General features: G+C 40.7%; 1 protein-coding gene across 1 annotated transcript; it reads left to right on the forward strand.

Annotated features, from left to right (window-relative positions):
- The first annotated feature begins 1,750 nt into the window (after window positions 1-1,750).
- Window positions 1,751-17,778, forward strand: rp1l1a (rp1 like 1a). Its single transcript, XM_047354743.1, has 8 exons — window positions 1,751-1,909; window positions 4,206-4,458; window positions 4,600-4,998; window positions 5,085-5,349; window positions 6,644-10,818; window positions 11,879-12,823; window positions 13,330-14,253; window positions 15,362-17,778. The coding sequence occupies exons 2-8, from the start codon at window positions 4,225-4,227 to the stop codon at window positions 15,695-15,697; spliced, it is 7,278 nt and encodes a 2,425-aa protein (XP_047210699.1). The 5' UTR covers window positions 1,751-1,909; window positions 4,206-4,224; the 3' UTR covers window positions 15,698-17,778.
- Window positions 17,779-22,109: the final 4,331 nt, after the last annotated feature.

Here is a 22,109-nt window from a genome sequence, read left to right on the forward strand (position 1 = left end):
CCAACCGAGAGACATAGTCCCTCCAGCGTGTCCTGGGCCGTCCCCTGGGCCTCCAACTGGTGAGATGTGCAGCAAACACCTCCCAAGGAGGCATCCGGTATAGATGCCCGAGCCACCTCAACTGGCTCCTCTCGATGTGGAGGAGCAGCGGCTCTACTCCGAGCCCCTCCCGGATGGCCGAGCTCCTCACCCTATCTCTAAGAGAGTGCCCGGCCACTGAGGAAACTCATTTCAGCCGCTTGTGTCCGGGATCTTGTTCTTTCAGTCATGACCCAAAGTTCATGGGCATAGGTGAGGGTAGGAACGTAGACCAACCGGTAAATCGAGAGCTTCGCTTTTCGGCTCAGCTCTCTCTTCACCACAACGGACCGGCACAGCGCCCCCATTACTGTGGCAGCTGCACTTCTCCGTCTGTCGATCTCCCGCTCCATTCTTCCCTCACTCGTGAACAAGACCCTGAGAACTTAAACTCCTCCACTTGAGGCAGGAACTCCCCTCCAACCTGAAGAGGACAAGCCACCCTTTTCCGGTCGAGAACCATGGCCTCGGACTTGGAGGAGCTGATCTTCATCCCAGCCACTTCACACTCGGCTGCAAACCGCCCCAGCGGTTTTCATGAATTAAGTGAATTATATTATTTTCTTAAACCTTGTTTCCACTAACTGTGGTTCTGCTAATAGCTTGGGGCCAGCAGACTCTTATAAACTGTAACAGATTATGAACCCTTATAAAAACAAAAACCTCATTTTTTTAGAGTCATAAACAAACATTTTTGGTTTGAAATGTCCTGTGGTAGATAGATTCACCAAAAGCACAAAGGTAGGAAATGGTGACAGGGTGAAATGACCAGCACCTCCTTAAAATAAACTATGAGCAGATTATAGAAAATTACTTTAAATCGTTGGTTGTCAAAGCAAGTACGAAACATCTTACCTACCATAAGCAGGTAAGAATTAATGCATGGTCAGCGCTAAATGACCCCTATCAGACAAATCCTTTTGGTACCTAAAACAATCAGGTGAAAAAATCCCAAAACTTCAAAATTACGAAGGAGCGAAGTGGCAAACCCAGCATACCCTGACATTAAATTAGGAGTCAAATAGTGAGGAAAATGACTTTAAATTATGATTTCTCCTGGTTAGCATTAAACATCCTGTTGAAGACAGATCCATCAAAACTACAAAAGTACAAAATTTTAAAGGCGTGAAATTACCGCCACCCCTTTACAGAATACTATTTGTAGATTCCTGAAAACTCTGGTAAATCTTTGGCTGTGAAAGTCCCCTTTTGGATTTTTATTTAGAATACAGTTTTTAAGAGCTTCACCACTGGTCTCACCATTCTTGCTACATTTTCTGAAGTCCCTTTCCCCTTCTGTGGCAAATGCAGTCATCCTTATATAGCACTTTTATACTTCAAATTACTCTACATTTGCTAATATGACTCAAATGTATTTATTTATTTATATATCAGCAAGTTTTAGTTTATGGGCTGTCATGTGACTCCTCACAATTATGACTGCTTATTACCACCCTGTGCTTACTAGCAGCGGCTCTCTTCTACATACACGCACACTCCAACACACAAAGAGATTATTACGCAGGATTTGCTTTCTATCCTTAGCCTCGCTCCTCCTCTCTTCTCCTCATCTTCCCTTCCTTTCCATCCCTACCCCCCTACCCCCGTTACGCCCAGCTGCCATTTTACCTCGAGCCTTCCTTCCTACAGACTGTTGCACGTCTTGGTTTTCGATTCGAGCTGCAGGGAAAACTACAGAACTTGAGAAAAAAAATAACAATTGAAGTGGTACCAGCTTTCTGGTCTGAGCTGACCGGTCAGGCTTCTCATCAATATTCACAAATTTCAGCTGAGTTTATCCACATCTCTTTGGACCATGTTTCCTGATTATGTGAGTAACTTGTTTGGATGTAATCTGTTACAGGATGCTTTTAAGTTTGAAAAAAACCTTATTGTTGAAAAAAAAACCTTAAATCCTCTTAAGTTTAAGAATAGTCTACAATTATGAATACAGGGGTAATTTTTATATTTAATGACTAATTATAAAAGAATGCCCCATCCTCTTCGTTTATTGGAGGGATAGTTGTCAAAATTGTATTAATCAGTTATTAAACGGATATATTGTTATTATTTTAATAGCATGAATGTCAGCCTTTAACTTCTTATGTGTTAAATCATTTTTTGGACAGTACAGTGGATTACTGTTAGGTATGACATGGCTTGGTAAAGATGCATGGCACCTTCATTGCGAGCATACAGTTTCTGACAAAGGCAGTTAAAAGATTTCTTGATTATTTAGGGAAAAGTGTTTTAAATCTTTGGAAGGTAAACCAATGAGAACGCAGAGTTAGCTAATTGGCTAAACCTGAATAGCCTGTTTCTATTCAGGAACAGTTTTAATCCTGAACCTCAGTTCAGCTTAGTTATGGCACGTTTATTTAATGTGGCTTTTATTTTTTTATATTTACCTTAAAATATTTAGGGTTTCAAAGATAAGAACTTTTTTGATACCTAGCTTAGCATCTTCATCATCCGTTAATTACAGTGGCAAAAATAAATAATGCAGGATTACGTTTTTGGCTTATGTAGTTAAAGATAATAAAAATGAGCTTTAAACTGTTTATTTAAATGCAGTCAAATAGTCATTTGTGCTGTGTCCTCAAAGTGAGAGGAAGCAGCAGACATGCGTGCTGAATTAGCTGCAGGATTAAGAAGCATGGTGTCACATTGGGCTTGTGTGCAGCTCAGAGCAGTGATTTGGCCCTGAACCCCAGCCTCATTGGGCTTAAAATCCAGCTAAGCCTGCTGATTACATTCACCTTTTAACACTGGTTATTGAACATTCTTTAGGCTAATGGCTGAATGCTACTCTTTAAGTTTGTACTGAATGTAAAAAGTGATAGTATACTCAGTAACTGTCAGAGGAAATTGTACATATGTTGAAATTCAAGTTTTTCTCCGTTTTTATTTATGTACTTATTTTTCTGTTTTGTTTTAGGGTTCAAACTGTTTAATTATATTTTTAACCTGCAGGACTGTAACATCATACTAACCTGAGAAAACATCAAGGCCTGGGAGGAAAGTTATGTTTTTTTAAAATCTGTTACGACCAGCGCAACTCCAAGCTACAAAACTAACAAAAGTTGCTTAAAGTGTACAATTTTTGTTGCACAAGATAGTTGCAATGGTTTTTTGCAAGCAGGCCAGATACAGTACTTCTTTACTAAATAGGATGTTTGAATATGTGTTAGGCCAAGAAAAAAAAACTGTTTATTAAAAATATATATTAGTATCCATATAATTCAATGGATGTTGTTGGTTCACATTATAAGACTAAAATAGTCAAAACTGAGTAGAGACCTTGTGTTTAAGTTACAGAGAGAATGTTTTCCATAGTAAAAATGGAAGTGTTAGAAATCAGTGCTAAACAGTATTTTTACATCTAAACCACACTGATTGCAGGAAAAGAGCACATTTAGTTTAGTACTAGTATGACAATAACCAATAGGTTAGACGACAAAAGATTTAAATTAGATATAAAAGAGATGTGCCCATCTGTCATCCAGACTTCTTATTCTGAAAGTTTTCCTTTGAGTGGCAGCTCAAATACAGAAAAATTTGATATTTTTTCTTGAATACTCCGAACTTAGGTCAGTTCCAATCTGTTTGCGCAGCATCTACTAGTATGTACTTTGATGCACTTTTTGTAGTCTAATAAAATCAGGTAAAGGTTAGAGATGTATGCTTTGATGCATAAATGGGGATGATGTGTTAATTTCTTCAATTTCTATTGTATTTAAAATTACCTCTATCAAAAACCTGCAGTGCATTTTTGTTCTTTTCTGTGCCAGTTCTTAGAAAAAAAAGAGAATCTGACAAAATCGGATTGAGCACGTCGGACATCAAAGTAAACAGAAAATTGGTATTGGTCAAAAAAGTACTATTTGGTGCATCTAAATGGTCTTGCTATGAACAAATCGACATTGTGCTACACTGTGTCAAATTGTCCTATTAGTGGATGTCCTGAATCCTCAGGTAAATATTCTAATTTGAGTCTTGTTACCTTTAAGAATGGTTAAAAAGCATGTGAAGAAAACACAGACGAAATAAAAAATAAAACCCTGCCATTATGGCTGATTTGTCAATGTCTTTTTGACTCTGCTACATGTTTTGGTTTTGCTCTGCAGGTGTATTTGAGATTAGAGCATGCAGTCAATCCAGACAGGGTTGAGGGACCCCTGCCCCCCATGTAAACATGCCTCGCCCCTACCTGCGCCCCCTCCTTCCAGTTCACGCCATGCCCATGTGACCACAGCCACCCCAGCCAAGAGGATAACATTTTACAAGAGTGGCGACAGCCAGTTTGGGGGTGTCCGGATGGCCATCCACAAGCGCAGCTTCAAATGCTTTGATGCCCTGCTGGACGACCTTTCTCAAAAGGTTAGAGGGATGGCTGTGATGCATGGATCTCTTTTGAAGCTGACTCTACAGATGCACTTTTTGGTCTTTAGTTCAGCGGAAGAATTAGCTTTACAATGTATATATATATATATATATGTGTGTGTGTTTTTCTATGTATAGGTGCCCCTCCCATTTGGAGTGCGGACTGTGACCACTCCCCGAGGCACACACACCATCAAGCACCTGGAGCAGCTCCAAGATGGTGGCTGCTACCTGTGCTCTGACCGGCGTCTGGCAAAGCCTATTAACATGGAGCTGGCCGGCAAACGCCAAGGCATCTGGTACCATCAGAGCCGGAAGCCTCAGCGGCCTGAAACCTCCTCTGGAACCCCTCCTGGGCATTTGCATTTGCTTCACAGGCAGAGGAGGATTTTGCTGGTGAAGAACACTGAGCCGGGGATGAGGAGGAGCATTGTGCTGAGCAGAAGTTCAACTAGAAGCCTAAGAGCTTTCCTAGATGAAGTGTCCGAGGTGATGCAGTTTCACGTTCGCAAGCTCTACACTGCCGAAGGACGCAGGGTGCGAGTGAATTTTAACTCAATGTTTACTTAAAAATTAATGAGATAAAGCACTTACATTATATTATATTATATATTTGCTCCTAGATTGACAGCGTGCAAAGCTTGATGACTTGTCCTGTCGTGTTGGTGTGTGTTGGCCGGGAAGCCTTCAGCCCTATGCTCATAAACTTTATTAGGAAGACTTCAGAGGAAAAGCTACCTGGTCTGGGGAGCAAGTCTCCTGGTCCTGGTCCAAGGATTCCTGGTAACGGTGCCAGATCTCCTGCAACCCAAGGCATAAGGTCCCCACCTCATGGAGCTCAGTCCAGAGCCAGTGAATATGATGAAGGAAATGAAACCAAGAAAAATGGTAAGTTGTTTTGGTAAAAGGTTTGAAGGTTTAGATTTGCACCTCAAATGTGACAAGGCAGAAGTCGGAAGAAAAAGTGATTAACATTAGGGGATGTATAAAAGGTTGAATGTCACCATTAATGTGACACATAACTGCTCCAACTTGATTAAAAAACAGATTTTTTAGGGGGAAAATAAAAATAAAGGGTTCACACCCTTAAACTAATACTTTGTTAAAGCTGATCATATCACAGCACTCAGCTCTTTTGGTTAAGAGTCTACTGTATCTCTGTGGCATATCTTGACTTAGCAATAGTTGCCTACTCCAGGTTTGTCGTTTTGTAGCAGTACCTCCAATGCACAGGATTGGATTCAGGTACAGGCCATTCCTAAACTTTAATCTGCATCTGCTGAACCCGTGCTTAATTAGGCATATGTCTGGGTTATTGTTATTGTCTTCAGCAGCAGAAGACAGGGGTGCCATTATGTGATAACTGTTTATAATGCCCTTGACCAAAGTGATATTTTTAGCTTAAGGAAAATAGTCCTAAAGCATGATACTAACACCACTATGCTTCACTGTAGGCATGGCGTTCTTTTGGTGCAAAGCACAACTTTTGGTATTGTGGACAAAAAAAATGTCAACCCTGATTTCCTTACAACATAAAACTGTTTTCCTGCAAATGTTTTGAGTGACTGCAATTTTTTCTAAGTATAACAGAGAGTGGATGTTGTACCTTTGTAAGAAAAATGCTTCCATCTTGCCACTCTACATTATAACTCAGACATAGAAAAAGTACTAGACAGCCAGTGCTTCCTGCAGCTCCTTCAATGTTGCTGATAGTTTCTTGGAAGCCTTCTTGACCAGTTTTATTCTGCTCTTTTTATCAACTTTAAAGATATATGCAGTTCAGGGTTGTGGCACTTTGACATCATATTCTTTACTGTGCTAATGTCTGTTGATGCATATTCCAAGGATTATGTTGGAAGCACTTTGCCACCATCTAGAGGTCAGAGTTATGCGTAATTTTGCTAAATTACGTAGTTAATACTTAAATGTATATCTGCTCTGTGTTATACTAAAATGAATAGCCTCTACTTAATTTAAAATCTGTTTGAAAGCAACAACACATTTTTTATATAATTGTCAATAAATTCAAACAGTAAGTGGTTAAAGATGGGGGAAAAAAGCTTTAAATTGATTATTTTTGTCTAATTTTGTTTCATCACAAAGACCAGGCATTTTAACTAGGCTAGGCAGACTTATAACAGCCATTGTTATCTCAAAAGTACATTTTCATTTTTACTTTCAGTTAACTTTGGTCTGGAAACCAAGAAGAGCATCATCCACCCTCGATCAGGTTCTTCAAGTCGCTCTGCTCGTTTCTCTTTGTCTTCTGAAAAATCATATGGTGGCTTCTCCCAAACAAGACCGGCTATAACGAATGATGACATTGAAAAGCGTGTTCTTGTCAATAAAGATGGAAGCCTATCAATAGAGATGAGGGTACGTTTTCGTCTCCAAAATGAAGAGACTATTCATTGGTCTACTCAAATAAAAAAATCACCCTCTCTTACCAATGATTGCTGCCCCCTGAGCCAGGCCCAACCACATTACCTGCAGCAAGGTGCCTCAGAAAGCTGTTCTGATCCCGATTCACCATCCTATGAGGGCGTGGATTATTCCAGCCAAGCTCTGCAGTGTGCATTGGAGGGGAACCAATGCACGTGTTGCTATCAGAAACATGAACGGCAGTTTGATTTGTGGGAAAACCCCACACACAAACATCTCCCTGCCCCACCTGCGCATAAATCAAGTCACACTATGGTGAGACATACACACTCATCAAGCTCTTCTTCTTCATGCAATTCCAGAAGGGTGATTCGGTGCCGAGCACAGCTCTCCAGGTCTCCACATGGCTCTGGCTCAGAGCAGAGTCAGTTATTCCAGAAAGAGATGTGTCTGACAGAGCAGGTGGAGGAAAGAGTAGAGGTAGCACAGGACGGGGACACTCAGGTAGAGGTCTGCAAAGTTAGCCGATGCTGCAGTCGGACAGAGGTGGTTTCCATTGATACCAACCTTCGACCACATAGTGAAAAGTCAGTGGAGGGCGAGGTAACGATGGGGGAAGATGAAAACCGACCACTGTCTGCAGTCAGCAGCTCCTCTCACATTCTGCAATCACTGAAAGAGGACCAGGATGATGAGGAGGATGATCTGCCACCCAGTGCTTCCCAGTGCTCCCATAGAATTGAACAATCCCCCACCCCTACCCCAGCAACTCACTTGGGTGAAGAACCTACAAGCAACATCTCAGCCTGTTCAACCCAGTCGTTTGAAGGCAAGGAAAAAGATGAGAACAGAGGAAGCAGGGCTGTGTCTTCAGCCACATCCCATCACTGTGGCGCAACCAACCCTCACTCAACAGGTAAAGCAGAAGAGATGGATCGAGTCCCCAGTTCTATGTCCCAAGAAGCCAAGAACCAAAAATCTGAGGAAGAAGGGACAGCTGCAATTGACAATGAAGAAATCAACAGGTGTCGTAGTGGCTTATCCCATAATACAGGACTTTCAGGGAGTTATCAGAAATCATGGGCATCCAATATTTGCCCAAACTGTGGAGGTTGCAAACGTGCAAACAGTGCAATGTCAGCTCAGACTGACTTGTCTGCTGAGTCCAACAAGTCCAAGTACACTGCTGAAGCTCTATTAATAAAGTCAGCATTGGAAAAAGAGGGACAGAACACTGCAGCAAGAACAGCCAGCTCCTTGTCAAACAAATCTGGTGCCTCAGTCAAGTCCCATAAATCCATCTGTCTGTCAGTTACTAAAGAGGTGTCCTTATCAAACAAAACAGTTGTGGAAGAAGATGACACAGACAAAAGAGCTCACAGTAGCCTCTCTGTTAAGTCAAATGTCACTGACAAGTCCGGAAAGGCCAAAAGTGTCCTGTCGAATAAGTCAGATAAATCAAAGGTTTCAGCAAAATCTGACTTATCTTGCAAGCAATGTGCAAAAGCGCTAACCCCAGATAACAAGGAGGAAGATGAACTTAATGGCATAAGAAAAAAGAGGGAAGGATCTGGAGTGGAGGACAGAACAGCAAGTGCAATGTCAGCAAAATCAAATCTGTCTTCTAAGTCTAACAAGTCCCATAGGTTCACTAAAGCTTCAGAAAAATCAGTTTCTCCCAGGTCAGAAACTGGGGAGGATGCAGAAGAAAGTGCAACCAGTCAAATGTCTTGCAGATTACCTTTTAAGCCAACAAAATCCTGCAAGTGTAATGATAATGGAAAAGCACTGTCTCCAGACTTAAAGGTGGGAGACAATGCAGAGGAATTGCCCAGGCAAGAAATTATAATGGCAGATGATCCAGAATATGACAAGAGGTCAAGCGGTGCCAAGTCCCGTAAATCAGCTTCCTCTGCAAAATCTCACAATGCAACTGAAGAATTTGACAGATCCCCGAGTGTCACTTCAGAAAGATCACACACCTCTGCCAAGTCCACCAAGTTGAAGAGGTCAAACCACCCAGAAGAGTGTCAGAATGACCCTGATCTTACTTTGACTGAAACAAATGGGGAGAATGAATTTGAACATTGTGAGGACCTAGAGAGTGCTAAATCTATAAAATCAAAATCTTCAGTGAAGTCCGGTGCTATTAGCATGACTCCCTTAACTACAAATGCTGTCATCATTAAAACACCAGAAGGAGATGACGAAGATAGAAATGAGGTCAAAGGAGAACCTTGCTCTGATATCCTTTGTATTGAAACATCACAAGCCTGTGAAGAGGTGGATAATTATATAATAAGAGGTACATTTTCTATAGACCCTCATGGCCAAACACTCTCACCAAAAAGAAAACCTTCATCCCGCTCACATTCTGCCTCCTCAAGAGATTCTCAGTCCCCTGTGCAAAAGGTTTTGCCTAGCTCCGGTGCTGGTGAGCAAAGAGGGCCCAGTTCCTTGTCTGTTCACTCCAAAACCTCTTGTAAAGTAAGCAGATCCAGGTGTTGTTTTAGAACAGCCTCAGCACTTGAGATGGAAAATAAAGAAGAAGACAGGAAAAGTGAGGAAGCTCTGTCTTGCTCAATAAAAAGACAGAGGAAAGAATCGGGATGCATGGATCAACCTTTGAGTCGTAACTCATCGGGATCGATATCTTTAGGGCTGCCAGAGGATCAGGAAACTGCTGAATCAGACAGTGGCAAATCTAGTGTCTCTTTTTGCAACACTAAGAGGAAAAGTCCTTTCCTCCCCAATTCTCCTGTGGTTGATATCCCAACTATCGAAACCCCCAGAGGAGGTGAAGAAGACAACAAAGAGAGTGGGGAACAACCCACAGAAAGAGCAGCCAGCACAATGACAGTCAAAATCAGCGGGTCTCATACATCCTGTTGTAACTGTAGTGTCAAATCGGCAGCTCAGTCTAAAGAGAAAAGCGCCAGTTCTTATCCCACAAAAGTAGATGATACAGAAAGCGTGAAGTCTGCTGAAACAACAAATGCTAGCAAAATGGACACCCCAAACAGTAGGAGCTCATCTGCAATGTCAGGCCCGAAAGTTCGTGCAAAGTCCCCTTCTGGTTTTTCTTCAAATACTGATGCTGAAAATCACAATACCAGTAGACCACAAAGCAAGACCAAAGAAAAGGAATACATCATAAGTGTCCACTCCAAAAGTCCCTGTGATCTTAGGCCCGAGTCAACAGCTTCGGTGCAATCAGACACACAAAAAGCTTCAGATGAGAGAATAGTAGCTATGGATTCAGTCAAATCAGGAGTTCACAAGTCCCACACAGGGAGCGAGTATGGCAGGGCCAAAGTTTCCAGTTCTGGGCAAAAAGAAACCTCTGTCAAATCATCAAGTCCTTGTTCCTTACACGGCCCCAGACCGGCTAGTAAAGTTGAGCCAGGTAGCGAAAGCACCCTGTCCCACTCTCTGTCTGCTGCTGATCTACTAAAGGAAACCTTGGCTGCTGCACGCCAGCAGAGCTGCCAGTCAAAAGCCAGTAAAACCAGTAACAAGCCCCACAGCGAGAAAAGTGGGGGGTCTCAAAGAAACAGAAATCGTAAGGATCGGGAAAACGTGGTCGAACTGACACCTGAGTGTTTGCCCAATGCATCTGCCAATGAGCTTGTTAGTGACTGGCTGAGGAGCATTCCTGCTAATAGTAGCATGCTCACAGTTGGTAATGAGCTAAATGAGGGAGAAACTGAACAGGAGGCAAAGGAGATGGCAGAGACACCAACAGAGGAGACAGGGACAAAGGAGATGAGTCCTGAGGCCGAGAAGGTGGAAATAGGGGAGAAAATCGAACCACAAGAGGAAGAAAAAAAGGAAGAAGCTAAAGGTGATGGAGCCGGCCCAAGGTTAGGTGATACAACAGAGAGTTCTTCTCGTTCCAGGAACTGGCATTCTTCTGCAGCAGTGATGAAAGTCCTTTTAAGCTCTTCTCTGGGTCGATGTTGGAGCATGCCTGAGGTAAGGCAGGACCACTGACAAAACATGAAAGTCTACCAAAGAAAAGCTGAATTAAAAGTGGATTCTAAGTAATGCTTTGGGCCATTCTGATCCTATTTTTATTTGTATTATTTAATATCTCTGTTTAATAACTAAGCATCTATTAAGATCCTTAGTTATTTTGCAGCAGAAAAATATAGTATTTTGCTAAATCCAACTGTTGATTTAAGTAGATTTGTTAGGGTGATAAAAAATTAGGGGTGATTAAGAAATTATTGTTCTTAACAAATTTACCAGTGGCACAGTTATTGGTAGCCCTTACAATCACTTTAAAGTAAATATAACTGGTGCTTTTTTGACCTCATATTTTGTGTTGTAGTTGGTCAGAGTATGTAAGAACTTTGAAATCACAAAGCCGTGTGAGATTATTGCGTCATTGTTCCTCTTTAATAAATCTCTCTACCATTAAGAGACTAGCATTAACTTTTCACTGTACTGTGAAAAGTGTTTGCACCCTTACAGATCTCTTCTATTTTGCTTTTTTGTCACACTGACATGTTTCAGATCATTATTAGCAAATTGTATTATTGGATAACCTGAATAATACAAAAAGCTGTTTTTTAAATATTTGGGGGAGAAAAGTTATCAAACCAGCCTGGTCCAATATAAAAAAGTAATTGCCCCTAAACCTAAAAACTAATTGTATTAGCCTTAGTAGCACCAAATGTTTGTGATAATTGACATTGGGTCTTTTACATGACTTTAGAGGAATTAATTCAGCCCCATTGTTTATGAGCATGAATAACTGGCTTTAAATCATGCCACAGCATCTCAATAGGATTTAGGTCCAGACTTTGACTAGGCCACTTCAAAACCTCCATATTCTGTTTTATGAACCAGTCAGAAGTGGTGTCGCTGGTGTGCTTTGGATCTTTGGCTTGCGGCATGAGTGTTTTTTTTTCTTTTAGTTTGCTTAGTTTTTAAATTGCAGACGCCTTTTATTATGAACTACTGTCATTTAAATAAATGTGCCAAAGATTTCAGTATATTCCACCCTCTACACATTTGCTGTCTTGTGTAGGTGTCTCCAGTTTATGGCCGCAGACTGAGCACATCAGCCAGGGGGCTTTTGGACTGTTTGGCCCAGCTCCAGCTCATTGAGCCTGCAATCAGCAGTCATGAACAGAAGGACCGCAAGCAGCAGTATGATGAGATAATGGCCATTCTTCAGTCCCTGTGGCTCACTGAACCACGGGACATTGAGGTCAAGGAGACTAAAGACAGTGGCACAGAGCAGGTGACACCACCAAGGTCCTCATCTGGGGTGGGTATGAGCAGCGGCTCAGGTGGATCAGGGAAGAGCAATGGGAACCAAGATGAACCACCAGTAAAAGAAACAGAATCCCTACATGAGGAAGAGACAGTGGGAAAGGTTGTTGATGAAGAGCATGGAAATGCAGCAGCCAGAGATACAGAAGTTGAGACAGATGTTGAGGAGACAAACAAAACCGAATCAGCAGAGGAACCGATGAAGAGTGAAGAGCAAAGTACTCTTCCTCTCGACAGCTCAAAAGCCACTGACAACCCTTCATCATCAGAAAAGAGCTCTGGCAACAACAGCTCTAAATCGCCCACAGATAACGAAAGAGATACACAAGAGGACTCTAGCTCAGGCACCCCTCCCACTGCTACGCGACCGCTCTTATCCAAAAGATTATCCCAAGACCCTGATCCGCTGTGGGTACTACACCTTCTGAAGAAGCTAGAGAAACAGTTCATTAGCCACTACATTGAGGCCATGGCAGAGTTTAAAGTTCGCTGGGACCTGGACGACAGCCTCATCCTGGACAAAATGATTTCTGAGCTGAGGGAGGAGGTGAGCCGACGCATCCAGAATAGCATCGAGCGGGAGATGAGGAAGATTCAAAGTCGAGCTGGGAAAGTGGGGCGGTCACCTCGGCCACCACAGTTAGCAAACATGTCTCGGGATTCTACCATGACTGAGAAGAGGCGTCGAATACTGAAGGTAAATACAACACAGATCCAACACAAAGAAGCACATTATAGTGAAGTGAAAGGAAAAGGGCACACGGTTTTCAAAAACTCTTTTAAATTGCAGTCAAGAAAGTATTGTGTGCATTAGTTTTCTGCCCCCATAAGTATGAAACCCCTAAACCGATTGACAACCTTTGCTGCATGCCTTCCCCCTTCTCTCTCTGCCCATTTTCTATCTGACAAACTGTGACCTTTAGCTAAGAAAGCTAAGAAAGGATATCCTGATTTGAGTTTGCCAGCAGCCTTGTTGGGGACCCAGCAAGCATGTGGGAAAAGGTGCCCTAGTCCAGTGAGACCAAAAATGTACTTTTAGGCCTATATGCATTAGGCTCTGTGTGGCAGAAAACCAACACTGAGCACTGCTTGTGGTTGTAACATGACAAAATGTGGAAAGGTTTAAGTGATAATAATACATTTAAATAGCCCTGTCAAGACAGAACAAGGAAACTCATGAATCATGACCAATTTCTGTTTTAGGTGATGAAGAACCAATCAATAAAAACCGGCGACTCTCTCACCGACGAGGAAATGACAGGTGATTTCAGTGACCAGCGAAGCGACGATGAGTACTGCCCCTGCGAGACTTGTGTCCGCAAGAAAATGGCAGCTCAACCTTTTAAGAAGAATCTGCTGGCAGCCGAAGCTCCCATAATGATGGAATTTGACCTCCTTAAGATACTTCAGCTCAAGAAATGCCCATTGCCTCCTCCTACTGTGCCACAACCTGCTGAGGAAAGGACAGCTGCAGATGAAGAAGAGAGAAATTTAGAGGTAGTCAAAGAAGAAGAGGAAGAAGAAACCAAAGAGGATATCAAAGCTGATGTTGTTTTAGAGGAGACTATTCCAGAGGAAGATGAGGAGGAAGACCAGGAAAAAGAGAGAGGAAAAATAGAACAGGAAAAAGAGAAGATTAGTATTGAAGAAGAGGATCTGGAAGCAGGAGAAACAAGTGGAGATGTCACTGAGCAAGATGAGACATCTGACAATGGCGATGAGGAGGATAAAGAACAATCCACTTGTCAGTCTGAGAGCAACAACGAAGAAGAGGGCAAGGCAGAGGAAACGAGCAGCTGCACGGATGATGAAGGAGAGACAGAAGAAGATGAGAAGGGGCAACATGAAGAGACAGGAACAGGAGAAGAGGAGGAGGAGGAGGAGGAAGAGAGTGACACAACAGTGAAGGAGGCAACAACAGGTGAGGAGGAGAAAGAATCGGAGGATGACACATCTGTGACAAAAGAAGAAGTGACACTGGTGGAGGAGCTGATGGAGGGAAACATTAGCGCATCGGCAGAGGAGGAAGATGACGGCACAGGAGAGGAGGAGCCACAGGAAGAGGAAAAACAGGGAGAGAGTGAGAAGCAGGAAGGAGAGGCCTCTGAGGAGAGAGCTTCACCACAGGTAAAATATTTACTAATTTGTGTGTTGTTCATACAAGAATCAGTCTGAGTAAAACAAAAAACCAACGAGAGTTTCTTCATTTAAAATGAACTCATGTCTTTAAATAGAGATAATACACCTAATATGTACATCCAATCCTAAACAAATGTGCTTTAAATGTGATACATTTTTATAGTAATAGGACATGGGAATGTTACCAGAATCAAAGCATAAAAAGGCTTTAAAATGTTAGAATTTTAAATCAAAATGTTCCTACAGTTTAAAGTCTATTTTTGTGTGGAGGTGTGAAAAGAAACACTGCAATGTTTCTGATGGTAAAACAAATGTTGATATCAGAAAACCCTCAGGAAATACAAGAAGGATTTTTTAAATGATCATTTCATTTATTGAGCGTTAAAAGGAGATTTGGTCCACTCTTCTTTGCAGAATTGTTTGGATTCATCCACATTTGAGGGTTTTTGAGCATAAACATTATGTTTAAGGTTGTGGTACAGTATCTCAATCAGATTTCAATCTGGACTTTGACTAGGTCACTCTATAACTCTAAACCTGGTGGTGTTCTTCAGATATAGTTTCTGGTTGTCATGGTGCCCTCCATCAAACTAAACCCCAGCTTCCCAAGCCTAGAAGTTGCTCGTAGCTAAACCAGATACTATGGTGGAATTACAACTGTTTTTATTATATGTGCTGTTTGGAAAGTTTGCATGAGGCATTGGCCTCATTTGCTGAAGAGGAACTCTATTTAAAAACAACACTAAGTCTCTGAACATGTTCCTGGGTTAAAATCTGACCCACTGTAGCCTCACAGCTAATTCTAAGCCTGTGGGAAAAGCTAATCTCAGCATCCAATTAGGCAGCCTGAACAAATCCGTTTTGTTTTGCAGGCACACTGAAGCCTCTGCTATTACTGTCGGTCAGCAACCACTGCACAAATAAAAAAGGTTTTCCATCTTAAGTCAGTGCTTGTGGCAGGGTATTTCACTATAATCTTACATTTATAATGACAAAGTAAAGAGAGTCCATAATTAACACTCACCTTTCCTGTTAATAAATCAGTGTAGTTTAATATGACTGATCAGAGTTAATTCCTGCTTTATTCAACGCTCAGAGCCAAGATGCGATTACCGCTGTATGTGTGACGGAGGGAGAAGAAGCGGATGCAGAAGATTCAGACGACAGCAAACGTCACAGCGACACCAGTGCTGAAGAATCTGCACCAGAGGAGGCTGGTGGCACTGGGGAAGAGGAGGTGAAAGGCAGCAGAGAAGATGGAGAGGAAGATGCAGTGGAGGAATTTAAGCCTGAGCAAGAGAGCAAAGAGCAGGAGGCTGCCGAGAGCAAAAACGAGGATGGGACTCTTCTCCACCAGTTCACCAGGACCTCGGTGGAGTCCCAGCCTGGCTCGATGGAAGAGGTTGAAATGGATTTACCTTCAAATTCTTAGGATTAGAGAAGCTCCTAAAGTGTTTGACACCGCTAGGGTCAAACAGCCAAAAAACCAAGGAGAGTGATAAGGAACTGGATGAAGACTCAGAGAGCAGAATGACAACTGGCTCTTTCAGGAACTACACTGGTTCATTGCTCAAACATTTGGTTTTAAGACTCCCTTGAGCACTTGAAGCACTTTAGAAGTCATCACAGTGACTTGCCAAAGTATTCATACCCCTTGAAGTTTTTCACATGATGTCACCTTAGTGTGTCTTATTGGGGTTTAATATGAGAGATCAACACAAAATGGTGCATAATTTTCAAATGATGGAAAAGAAAAAATGGGTTTTAATTTAATTTGTTTTACAAATAAAATGAAAAGTGTGGTCCATACTACGTAGAAAAATCTGGAATTAATCATCCAGGATTAAATACAGATTCTTCAAACCAGTTTGGAAATTAATTTCCCGAAATTCCCCCTTAAAAAAGGAATTTCTATGCTTTATTTGGCATCCAAACCAAACCAAGTTAAATAAATTTGGGTCCACTTTTAAACCCAGAAGCAAAGGGATCTAAATGCTAAGAAATCGTTAAATGGCCTTTTTTTTTAAGAGTGTGTTGTCTTTTAGTGAAACAAAATGAAAACGATCAATAAGTTTGAAAAAAAAAGTCAAGTTATGATTTGCCAACTCGTAACAATTGAGGGTCATCCTAATATATATCAATGTAAAATTCCATTTAGTTTTCCATGTATTAATTTTTTTTCCTGAAAAAGTTATTACTTTTTTATAAGACATTTTCATCCGTTTTTCATAGTTTGACATTTTTACAAACAAATATTGAAAGCTATGTATTATTTTCCTTGCACTACACAATTATTTGCAACGTTGTGTTGTTCTATCTTACAAAATCCTAATAAAACACACAGAATTTTGTGGCTGTAAGATGAGAAAATGTGAAAAGGTTTAAGAGGAAGTTTTTTGCAGCACACTGTATGCACCATGATTGTGAGACCTAAAAACTTGAACTTAAAGAACTTTTCTTTCAGGAACCATGTAACTTATATTTGTAACTAGTATTAATATACACTACAATGCCAAAAGTATTTGTCAATCTACTTTTAGGCGTTCAAAAAGGTTGAGGGCAGGACTCTGTACAAACCAGCCCAGTTTCTCCACACCTGCACCCATGGAAGTGATTGGAAATCCAGAATCCATTGAGTTGGTGGTTTGACATAATACTTTTGGCAATATAGTGTATTTTCAATGTTAAGTTTCAATGGTAAGTATTAAGAAACATGTTGAAAATAGTATTGATATTTGAATTAGGCTATGTGTTCAGTGAGCCACAGGTTCAATGTGTATCATGTAGCCAAACCTGTTCTAAGTACCTCAGATATGTTTTTTCATAACCTTTTTTAGTGGAGCTTGACAAAACCATTTCCATTTTGGTTTCTCTGTGTTGAGTTGTGTTTTTTGTCCTGTCTCATGAAGTACATGCTGTATTTTCAGGGGTTCAGACAGCCGGCTTGCTTTAGACAGATCATCTCCTAGCTATTACTTAACTCCCTAAATCTGTACCCTGCTGGGAAGTCAGCTGTTTAAATCTACAGCAACTATGTGATGTAAGTTGGTTACCTAAACGAAATTGTTATTTTGGGAACATTGTTCTCTAGTTTCTGATGTGCATGACATCAGTATGAAGATCTTTAAATGCATTTGATGTCACAGAAACCTGAGACGCTGTGACTGATCGAAGCCCTTCTACAAAATTTTTAAAAGTTGTGCTTTTAGGGTATTTCCTTTTATTCAACTTATCCCAGCCTGGGATTCAGGCTTGCTCTTTAGGATTTAAGGCAGAAGTTCTGCATGTTTTCTAGACAGTGAGATTTTACTGCGTGGTTTGACGAAAAGCCTCTTATTTTATGGATTAGGTGAATGGGGGTGTGTGCCTATGCTGCTATTGGCTCTAATGGCTGTCCATTAATCTGAGTCACCACTAATAAAACTAAACATTGCGTACTTAAGAGTACACTGATAAACAGTATGATTGTAATGATAATGACCTTAATAAAAATAAATAAACAAATTAAACATATTTTGATATTTTGTTGCTGCTTTTGCAATGCTGTTTAGCTTTAGGCCAGCCTCGCTGTGTACTAAAAATGTTAAGTTGAACTGAGATTTTCACAGCGCCATTGAAAAGCATTGACCCCCTTACAGATTTCTTATCTTTTTGCTTTTTTGTCACCCTTAATAGTTTTAGATCATCAAATAAATTTGATTATCAGACAAAGACATCCACAGTAAATACAAAAGGCAGCTTTCAAGAGATGACTAATTTTTTTTAAGGGAAAATAGCTATTCAATTAAACATGCCTCTACAGGTCCTTCTCAAAATATTAGCATATTGTGATAAAGTTCATTATTTTCCATAATGTCATGATGAAAATTTAACATTCATATATTTTAGATTCATTGCACACTAACTGAAATATTTCAGGTCTTTTATTGTCTTAATACGGATGATTTTGGCATACAGCTCATGAAAACCCAAAATTCCTATCTCACAAAATTAGCATATTTCATCCGACCAATAAAAGAAACGTGTTTTTAATACAAAAAACGTCAACCTTCAAATAATCATGTACAGTTATGCACTCAATACTTGGTCGGGAATCCTTTTGCAGAAATGACTGCTTCAATGCGGCGTGGCATGGAGGCAATCAGCCTGTGGCACTGCTGAGGTCTTATGGAGGCCCAGGATGCTTCGATAGCGGCCTTTAGCTCATCCAGAGTGTTGGGTCTTGAGTCTCTCAACGTTCTCTTCACAATATCCCACAGATTCTCTATGGGGTTCAGGTCAGGAGAGTTGGCAGGCCAATTGAGCACAGTGATACCATGGTCAGTAAACCATTTACCAGTGGTTTTGGCACTGTGAGCAGGTGCCAGGTCGTGCTGAAAAATGAAATCTTCATCTCCATAAAGCTTTTCAGCAGATGGAAGCATGAACTGCTCCAAAATCTCCTGATAGCTAGCTGCATTGACCCTGCCCTTGATAAAACAGAGTGGACCAACACCAGCAGCTGACACGGCACCCCAGACCATCACTGACTGTGGGTACTTGGCACTGGACTTCTGGCATTTTGGCATTTCCTTCTCCCCGGTCTTTCTCCAGACTCTGGCACCTTGATTTCCGAATGACATGCAGAATTTGCTTTCATTCGAAAAAAATACTTTGGACCACTGAGCAACAGTCCAGTGCTGCTTCTCTGTAGCCCAGGTCTGGGGAATGCGGCACCTGTAGCCCATTTCCTGCACACGCCTGTGCACGGTGGCTCTGGATGTTTCTACTCCAGACTCAGTCCACTGCTTCCGCAGGTCCTCCAAGGTCTGGAATCGGCCCTTCTCCACAATCTTCCTCAGGGTCCGGTCACCTCTTCTCGTTGTGCAGCGTTTTCTGCCACACTTTTCCTTCCCACAGACTTCCCACTGAGGTGCCTTGATACAGCACTCTGGGAACAGCCTATTTGTTCAGAAATTTCTTTCTGTGTCTTACCCTCTTGCTTGAGGGTGTCAATAGTGGCCTTCTGGACAGCAGTCAGGTCGGCAGTCTTACCCATGATTGGGGTTTTGAGTGATGAACCAGGCTGGGAGTTTTACAGGCCCCAGGAATCTTTTGCAGGTGTTTAGAGTTAACTCGTTGATTCAGATGATTAGGTTCATAGCTCGTTTAGAGACCCTTTTAATGATATGCTAATTTTGTAAGATAGGAATTTTGGGTTTTCATGAGCTGTATGCCAAAATCATCTGTATTAAGACAATAAAAGACCTGAAATATTTCAGTTAGTGTGCCATGAATCTAAAATATATGAATGTTAAGTTTTCATCATGACATTATGGAAAATAATAAACTTTATCACAATATGCTAATATTTTGAGAAGGACCTGTATGTGAGAATGTAATTTGCCCCCCAGTAAAATTATGAACCCTTACATTTTTTGAGTTCAGTTTCATTAGCCACATCCAGGGCTGACTCCTAATAGATCCGTAGAATCAAGAAATCACCTAAACAGAACTTTTCTGACAACATGATGTAGGCTAAAATCTCTCACAAAAACACACATCATTAAATAGAGAAATCATCAAACAACCTGCTATAGTCACACTTAGGATGGTTTTCCTCTCATTTTTACGTGTGACTAATGTTAACGTTATGCAACCAACTGGTGTAGCACTGGTATTTCAGAAAGCATAAAGATGTAGTGTTTTTTAGAAACTGAAGAAAAAATATGAGGCTAAAACTCAGCCTTTTCACTGACATGTTTATATGTATGACACACTCACTGACAGAAAGAAATAATTTAAAAACATAATATTTTCAGTTCAATTAACATTCTGAAATATCTGCTTGATCCTATTTTTTTAGGTAAATAAAAATACTTGAGTTACTTTAACGTATCTGTTGCCTGTTAGCCTGTTTTAGCATGTAGCGTTCTAAAATTGCTAGCTTAGCTAATCTTTTACTAGCACCTCCAGTGTCCCAGCCTGCTTGTTCTGATCTGATCACTGAATGCCTCAGGGTCAGTAACAAATCCATCTTTATTCAAAATAGTTTACAGTTCATTTGATCATTTTTGTGTAAATTTGAGCAAATGAGATATAAACACTAAAACAAATTGCTGCAAAAAATTATGTGACAGTGTTTTCTGATCAAAACCTGAGTTACTTTTGACCTTTCTGAGGCTGCTCACGCTCTGTTCCTTCCTACAGCGTTTGGCTCTGCACTCTTGGTGCTTCCAAAGCTGTTCAAGCACTTTTAAAACACACACGCACTAATACAGTACCTGTGTTTGTGTCTGCGCGTGTGTCGAGGTACTGATGGGACTTACATCATGCAATATAGCCTCGACATGCAGTTATGGAAAAGCAAGTAAAAGATCATCAGTAAAATATTACCCGAGTAGTGACTTTCAGATTTCAGATGTCATATTTAAATAACAGTGTACTTTGTGCAAGATGGTAAAATGTCAGGTTTTTTGCTTCATTTTAAAACTTCTTCCACCTTTTATGTAACATATAACCTGTACAGTTAGATTGAAAAATTGGCAAATTTATAAGAGTAAGAAAATCCAAAAGCTGAAATAACCTGGTTGCATAGGTGTGGAAGTAGTTTTTTGATCAAATTTTCAACCATCTGTGGTAAGAGTCTTTCAGGATACCACATCTTGACTTGGTAATATTTGCCTACCCCAGCATGCAGACATTCTCCACATCTGTAGAACTGTGAGCACCTCTCTTACCCATGGTCCTACTCCAGTGACTCTGCAGATTTTTCTGGTCAGATTTTGTTCTGAACTGGATAGTTTTTCACCAACTAAACCATTCTTCTGTTGCTTTTGACTCATGGTTTAATTCTTCATCTTCAGCTTTCTGCCTCACTGGTATTTGGAACAGTTTATAACTTTGTTTACCTTGAAAACCCTTAGTTCCATCTAAATCTGAAGAAAAGTAATCCCAAAGCAATATGCTGCCGCCACCATGTTGAGCTGTGGATATGGTGTTCTTTTGGTGATGCTCAGGGCTGCTTTGTGCCAAACATAGCTTTTGGAATTGTGGGTCCAACTTTACTTTTTTTCTTTGAAAAAACTAAGATTTCTCTCTTTAACTCCACTTTTTTGTCCAAACATACAAAGAACACAGGGGATTTTTCTCACACGTAGAACATGACCATTACTTGTTGGAAAATCCTGCAGCACCTTCACTGATAACCTCTTGGCAGCCTCCCTGAGCGGTTTCTACGGTATCTTTTGAATCATTTTGGAGAAATGTCCAGTTTTTGTACACTGTGCTCTCATGTTTTCCCCAATTACTGATAACTGTTTTCACTGCGATATCAATTTGTGAGCAGGTTCCTTCAGAGCTTAAATGCAGAAAATACAAAGAAATGCATTGTTATTGGCTTGTATTACTTAAATTTGTAATAAACGTGCAGCCAAAACAATTGTTTTGTTGTGCGGTGTGCACAACAAAACAATTTTTCTTTCCGAGTGATCCTAATTTCTGCAAAAGGTATATTTGATGAGCAGAAAAGCAATTTTTTAAAACAATGGATGGTAATTTTTGGACTGTGTTGTGTCTCTGTAAAATCAAGATTATATCAGTTTAGCAGCTAGTGCTCTTTATCTTGTTTTTGGTACAGAACAATTTTAGACTCTTTGTAAGATTTGATAAAAGGACCAAAAATGTTTAACCAATCCACCTATATTAGATAATTGTATGGGGAAAAAAAACTAGTTTGAGATATTTTGGGATTACTGAGACATTTTAGAAAAAAGCAGCAGTGAACATTGTTGGACTGCAGTGTCCAGTTATGGATTTAAAAATATTAAACCAATCACAGCTGGATTTTTTTTTCAACAGTTTCG

This window comes from Girardinichthys multiradiatus, chromosome 24 (assembly GCF_021462225.1).
Source record: "Girardinichthys multiradiatus isolate DD_20200921_A chromosome 24, DD_fGirMul_XY1, whole genome shotgun sequence".
Taxonomy (NCBI): domain Eukaryota; kingdom Metazoa; phylum Chordata; class Actinopteri; order Cyprinodontiformes; family Goodeidae; genus Girardinichthys; species Girardinichthys multiradiatus.

Coding starts and splice junctions, on each gene's coding strand:
- rp1l1a (XM_047354743.1), top strand. CDS start 4,225: ATGCAGTCAATCCAGACAGGGTTGAGGGACCCCTGCCCCCCATGTAAA. Junction 5,350..6,643: donor AAATGAAACCAAGAAAAATG/GTAAGTTGTTTT, acceptor TTTTACTTTCAG/TTAACTTTGGTCTGGAAACC. Junction 14,254..15,361: donor AGGAGAGAGCTTCACCACAG/GTAAAATATTTA, acceptor TTCAACGCTCAG/AGCCAAGATGCGATTACCGC.